Here is a 7,280-nt window from a genome sequence, read left to right as displayed (position 1 = left end):
CAGGTCACAGCGAGAGGGCGGGTCGGGGGGAGGGAGTCAAAACCAGGAATAGACCTTGGCCCCTTTGCTGATAGGGCAAATTATTTTGGCACGGCCATTGTCAGCTCTTGGATAAAGAAAGGCAGAATTTGCAAAACCACTAAATTAGGCCGAATCTTGAGTTCAACGTCAGCGTTCCCACTCCGTGACTCTTCGGTTTCGGTTTCTACCCGGTGATAAAACCACAGGGACAGAGCGGAACAATCTGGATGGTTTGTTTTACGCATGTTGATTTTAATGTTTTGCTGCAATAAAACTGACCACTTCAACGTGTTTTACAAGGTGTGCAGAACAAGTCACATTCTGAGATGATTTAACCCACCAACAGTGAGATGAAAAAGGTAAACAGAATAAAACATAAAGTGCGTTGTGAGCAAAAACAAATGTGTACCATTATTTGAGTGCGTAATACAAACACAAGATATGCACACGAGTAAAAACATTGCAACTATACAGTTGGATCAGATTTTTTTTTAAACAAAACAAAATGCACATTATGTTAAAAAAAAAAACAGAAAATGTACCTTCTTTTCTCATTTCTAGTCAAGCTATAAACAAAAAAAAGTTCGAAGTTTTGGTTTGGCTGGTTTCACAGGAAGCGATTAAAACATTTCTGCAATACTTGGACACAAGATTTAAAACAGTATTTTTTTTCTACAGTAAAATCAAAATAAAAAAAGATCACCTCACTCTCGCGGAGAAGGAGAAAGAGTTAAAAACTGACAAACAGTCACTGCGTGAGGACTTGCTCGCATCTCTTAGTGATGGCTTTGGTCATCTCTTTAAAACAAGAAAATGAGGCGCGATCGGCAGTGACACACAGTTCAGCCTCCCTCCTCTCCCAGGGGCGGAGATCAGATTGTTGAGGTAAAAACAACACTGGTTTAAAAAAAAAAAAGCGATCCTGGATAAAAATTGCACAGACAGGCCCTTGATGGACCTGTGACGCTATCCGGCTGAGGTGATGTGTTGGACCAGTCCCCGGTCCCAGTCTGGGCCTACTTCCCACCGGAGCCCAGTAGGGGACTGATTTCGTCATTGTGGACGGATGGGTACTTGGGCCGGTAGATTATAAACTGTAACGTGATCTGGACAAATGGGGTCAAGGATGTTAAGCGACCTGATTGGATGCAAGACTACAATGATGGCCATTCCCTGGATGTTTGTCACACGGGTTAGAAGCGCGTTCGGTTTGACTACGGAGGAAGGCACTCAGAATGACGACAATCGCACATCAAACAATGACTGACCCATGTTATATGACTGACCCGTGTTATATGACTGACCCGTGTTATATGACTGACCCGTCTTATATGACTGACTGCGGGCATTGGGGATCCGAACCAGAACCCTATTAGTAACTACACCTTTCAGAGAACTCATATTTAAACAGGAGATAGGAGGCTGGACATGGTATGGTTTAACTGTTGAAAATTAATACATGTTCTATCCGACAAGACGGTGGAAGGAAAAATTTGCCATGGTGATGCTTAGAGCGCTACAATCTCCCTGCACAACAGATAACCCTAGATCTGTTCTTATAGCTTAGCTTGCATGACCTCTGACTTAGCCACTGACCCGTTAGCCAATAGCTTTAGATTCCACACAGGCATGAGGTGCGTTTTGTAGGTTAGCTGGGGCATATCTCTGACATACTAGCCATCATGGCAAATTCATAACCATGCCGCTCCCATAGTTCTGAGAAAGAGTTCTGAGAAAGAGCTTGTATCCAGAGCGACATAAAGGGAATTCAGAACCACGTAACTAAGCATCAGGTAGAGGTTTGAACCCATAACCTCTAGGCTCAAACACGGGAATACTATCCTGCCCCCCATATTAATGTTCACATCCACAGTAACCCCAGCACCACTAAACCGGTGTGTTCTATAATAACCCCCATTCCCCAGGGTGCAGTATTAAAAACGACAGGAACCACAACCATGCACCAGCCATGAGAGTGAAGGATACAGCGAGGTCGAGGGCCAGGGTTCCCAGGCTGCCGATCAGCCAGGGCAGGTGGTGTATGACGTAGCTGCCCTCGCCTTGACCGCGGTCCGGGTTCTTCAGGAGCACGCTCAGACCGTACATGGTGTTGCCCAGGATGACCAGCGCAAACAGGTAGTACGACACGCCCTCCGTCGACTTCCGCGTGTACTGCAAGGGGTCGGGGGAAACCAAATGCGTGAGGGTTAGCGCTCCAACTCTGCCCGGATACTCAAAGTTCAAAAAAGTGTCATTATTGTCAATTCCAAAATATGTGCAAGACCAATAGGGGAATCGAAATTACGTTTGTCTCTGACCCATGGGGCAATTAGTGCTTTTTTGTCAGTTCTTATTCTCGACAAGTAGACATAACAACTAATACACGATAAAAGATGTTGAGTTTAACCTTACTTCACAATAAAAAAAAACACCCATTTATGGGCATCATTGTAAACTGTGTTTAGGGTTCAATTTGTGGATTCAATTAGCTAAGGGAAAGATCTCTTCTTGGGGTGTATGTGCTGGACTTACGTTGGTGTACATCTGGGGCAGTCTGGAGCAGAGGTAGAGCAGAGAGGAGATGGATCCGATGGAGAAGCCGATGATCTCCTTGGTGGTAAAGGCCTTTAACCACAGCGACAGTGGAGAGTTACAATCGCCCCCAGGCAGCACAGAGGGTATTTTGTGTGGCCCATGCCATACGAAACTATAAAATGGCTTGAAGGGTACCATAATGTTTGGCTATATTCTAAAAGAAGAGAGTACTGCTGAGATTATATGAGCGCTGTGAAAAATCACAGTCTGCAGCATCAACTGATACAGCGTAGATACTTCCGGAGAGGTTTGACAACAGAGGTCATGGGTTCGGGGATTGGGAACTGTACTGAGGGCACAAAGGCCACATGCCAGTGCAGCATGGAAGTCTTAAAGTAACTTCCAAAACTTCCAAACATAAACAAGAACCGTGTCGACAATCGACACAAGACTATTGATCCCTGCATTGATCCCAGCATGACGTCTCACCCGGATGCCTGGGGCGCTTGGGTCAGACGTCCACAACAAGGCGCGACCTTTGAACCCGTCTGCAAGGGTCTCCTGATGCAGCGCCGAGCTTGGCAGGGGTCCCAGGTGACCCACCAGACCCATGACACAGGCCACGCCCACCACGTTCAGAACCCTCCTAGCAGGGGAGCCGTCTGGAAACAAACGAATCAACGTCACTTCACCACCGAAGGCCAAATGTAAACTGACCACTTCAATGTGTTTTACAAGGTATGGAGAACAAGTCATATTCTGAGATTAATTAGCCCAGCGACTGTCAGGGAAAAAAGGTAACCGGAATGAAACATAAAGTCCCTCGTGAACAAAAAACGTGCGTACCATTATTTGTGTATGTAATACAAAGACTAATTGTGCACACAAGAAAAAAGCTTTCCAACGGTTACAGTTAGATCTGATTTCTTTGAACAAAACCAAAATGGCATCATTATAAAAAAACAACATTAACATAGAAAATGTACTTTCTTTTCCCATTTCAAAATGCAGAAGAGGATCCAACCTGGGCAGGGTAGTGGCTAGGGTATTCCACTCCAAGCCCAAAGGTTCCGGGTTCGATCCTGAATGTCAGACAGCCTAGGGCGTTTTGAAACCTTATGCAAGATGCCTAACACATTGGGGATAAGCGACTCCTAAATGACTGAATAGTAAACCTCAAGGGTGAGAGACGCTATTGTCGCCCAATCTGCTGAGTTGTACATTTTTTCTACAGTCTATTGCTCTCATCTGGCAGTTGTGATAACGTTTGGAACTCTCTTTCGCTGACTCTTGACGTTTTGATTCTAGGTCAGAAATGTCTGGTCTGACAACAGCAGCAAAGGCCATGAGGAGGAAGTGAAACAGTGGATTTAAGATAGGGTAAGGGAAAAAAGCATGTAAGACCCCCCCGACAGGACATACCTTAGCTCATCTGAATCTACTCACTAACATCTTTATCAGATAACCAGAGCACAGCCAAGAGACTGTAGAAAAACATCTGCACTGCTTCCATGAATCCTGTTTATCAGGTGGCCACATTTGTTAGTCTTTCTTTTCTATGAACACTAATATGTGAATGAACCTGCTCATGAAGAATATATACAAGGTTATGTTTGAGAAGAGTTTGTTTTGTACACTATAGCTGTAGCAACAGCAGCAACCCTCCAATGTGTGTCTTCTCTTCGCCACGGTTAGGCTGAGCTGTTAGCATGATGCCCAAAAACACCTCTACACATCCTCAGTGTTTAAACCATCAAAAGGTTTGTCAATAAGATGAAATAATGATTCTTTCCAGTCGTACAACTTTTCAATTTCAATAACCTTTTGAGAGGAATGGAGAACTCTTCTGTGTATTCGACGGACAAAACAGATTTCATGCTGACGGGGCGGATAACGCAGACAGAACACTGATCAATTCATGATGTGATCAATGTCATACCACTTGTTATTCCCCCCATACTGCACTCAGTTTACCCGTTCATCTGAATGGAAAACCGAAAAAGACAGATCCTTACCCTGACGCCTGCGGTTCTGGCTCATGTAGTAGACATACAGCCCGATGATCATCAGGTCCGCCAGAACGTAATAGATGGCCGTGTAGGTCTACACACAGAGGGCAAGACGAGACCTTCTTGAACTGATGCTCCACAACATGCAAACCGAGAACTGAATCAAATGACCAACGACGTTTACAAACCGTTGGCAGGTCGATGGTATATTTATAGACAATCACCTGTAGTGGCAGCTGGTCGGCGAGGAACGACCCCACCAGGTTACAGACGTCTCCGCCCAACCACAACAGCAGGAACCAGATGGAGAGGGCCTGGTCCATGTTCCCCGTCTTACAAGAGCTGTAGTACTGTCTGTGGTCGGAGACACAAGCACCCTCAAATAAACCCCTCAAACTCGTCCGTCGAGGTTGGAAACCATGGTTATCGGGAGGTTAGAATGGACCAGGGAGTGCAGTATAAACACTTACGGCATGGAAGAGCCCATGAAGCAGACGATGGAGATAAGACCCAGGAACACACTGGCCATGTCCCTGGAGTCCTGTGCACATTCCTTAAGTCCTTTCCAAACCCATTCGGAGCCGTTGGGACAAATCGTAGAGAAGTTGCCGCTGTCGTCTATGGCCCAGCCGAACGACCCGCGGGCAAGGACCTCTGCACCCTGCATGTTCTGATGAGAGAGAGAGAGAGCGGCATGACTTCCCGATGTACATCACACTTTAACAGCTGTCTACGCGTTGACAAATGACGGGTCAAATCCTGAGTCTGATAGGAACACGACGACATAGAAAGAAAGGAACACTACAGACCCTCCAGGAAACAAACAAGAGGAGCTAGATTCATTGTAAACGAGATCAAGGGTTAGTAAACAAGATCGAGCGTTAGTAAACAAGATTGAGCGTTGGAATCTGAGATCAAGATTAGTATACGACGTATACTAATGCGTCCCACTTGATCTCGTATACTAATAAAGAGTTATTCAGTGAGAGCATGGGCTAGTTAATGAGATCAAGAGTTAGTACATATACAGGTTTGGTAAGCGAGATCAAGGGTTAGTAAACGAGATCAAGGGTTAGTTAACGAGATCCAGAGTTAGATCAACAGAGAAAAAACTGTTCTAGAAGTCCAACACACGAAAGATTAAGTCCAGAAAGACGTCAATGGGAAATCGTAAGACACTGGTGTGTGTGTGTGTTATAGGGTTAAATCCCTTTCACTGTCAACAAAACACTGGAGACACAAGGAAAACAAGAGTTAGCCCGCCGGCTAGTCAATAACAACACGTCTGGTTCGGGCTCCGACGGGGTTAGCTCAGTAGCGACATAAGAAACACACATCACAGGGACTAAAACAGGACAAAAACGTTACAAACCGTCATCGCTGCTTTGCAGTAAGTGTTTTTGACAGCCTTTCGAGGGCGAAACCTTCTCCGTCTGTCCGAGCTGAGGACGGTACAGCGAAGGGGCCTGTAAACAATTGTGTTCCAGAGGGCTGATTGGCCGTTGAGCTGTGACGTCACTGAGGTGGGGGCGGGGCTAAGGCTAACAACCGGCTGGTCGAGGATGCACAACGTGACGGAACTCAACGATCAAAACTACTTTACGCCCATTAATCACGTTAATGTATCTATTTATCTACGACTATTAACCAACACAACCACTAACGCCCATTAATCACGTTAATGTATATATTTATCCTCTCATGATACATCCGGTCAGTTTAAATACAAGGCTCACTAGCGTTAGCCCACCTTAAGATGGTTATTTTATTGCAATCGGATCAGGCCAATGCAAACTTGCGTCCACTGTCGACAGTTTCACATTTTAACGTCACATATCAATAACACTTGTGAAGTTCGCCTTGACTCACTATAGTTATTCCGTTATAAGTGCTGGAATGTCTGTTTTGACATTGGGTCCCCCATTCATCCACACGTTTCGCATTCTTACATCTCGCTGGGAGAAATATTTATATAACACAAGTCCGCGTAACTAGAGCGGTCTGTGGTTTTCAGCTCGAAAAGATGTGAAGGTTCATAAATCAGTCCCGGTTTGTATGCAAATTGAGGGAGCGTTATTTATATGGCTTAGGTATCGTGGTCGGCGTGCTAGGCAGGACTCCAAAGAGTTCAAATGTTCAACACAATGTTTCAGAGATACAAGCCAAACGGACATGCACGCTGATACGCACCAATTACTAATCCTACTTTATTTTAATCGCTTTGAAAAGAGAAATGTGATCATTTGAATGTGATTCAGAACAATTCGCCTCGACCCCTGATAAAGATGAAGTATCACATGACGACCGACAAGCCACTATCTGTCAACTCGGCGCAAACATGCGCCCGACTGTGGAGGCTTCCTGTTATGTTTCCCAAGCCCCCCGCCCATAACCTCGCACTAACACTTTCAAGTTCTCTTTCTAGACCTTCTTGAACTTACGCCGCCTTTGACCTGTCCGTGATCGGCGTTAGTGGTCCAACAGTGTGCAGAACCATGTCATATGTAAGTGGGGATAAATAGGACATTCTCACCCAACTTCCAAGAACTCCTTCAGTAACGGACATCTATACCATATCCGCTTTTAAACATTGAGCAAAGACGTAGTGGATGATTAAACGTCACTAACGACATTTTATGTCAATGTAGTCTGCAGGGTTAAGTCCTATGTGAAAGGAGGACATTGATGCTTTCAGAATTAAACAATATGCTTTCT

The 7,280-nt window shown here is 45.1% G+C and overlaps 1 protein-coding gene across 1 annotated transcript; it reads right to left on the bottom strand.

Moving 5' to 3' along the window:
• Positions 1-296: 296 nt before the first annotated feature.
• slc66a1 (solute carrier family 66 member 1) lies at positions 297-6,012 on the bottom strand. The gene is made up of 8 exons (XM_079742112.1): positions 5,938-6,012; positions 5,036-5,235; positions 4,790-4,919; positions 4,572-4,659; positions 3,046-3,218; positions 2,554-2,646; positions 2,008-2,193; positions 297-1,127 (listed from the first exon to the last, which is right to left on the bottom strand). The coding sequence occupies exons 1-8, from the start codon at positions 5,941-5,943 to the stop codon at positions 1,038-1,040; spliced, it is 966 nt and encodes a 321-aa protein (XP_079598238.1). The 5' UTR covers positions 5,944-6,012; the 3' UTR covers positions 297-1,037.
• Between the last annotated feature and the right edge of the window lie 1,268 nt (positions 6,013-7,280).

This window comes from Pollachius pollachius, assembly GCF_949987615.1.
Source record: "Pollachius pollachius genome assembly, chromosome: 8".
Taxonomy (NCBI): domain Eukaryota; kingdom Metazoa; phylum Chordata; class Actinopteri; order Gadiformes; family Gadidae; genus Pollachius; species Pollachius pollachius.
Note: the sequence above shows the minus strand (reverse complement) of the source record. Positions and strands in the feature narration are given on the sequence as shown.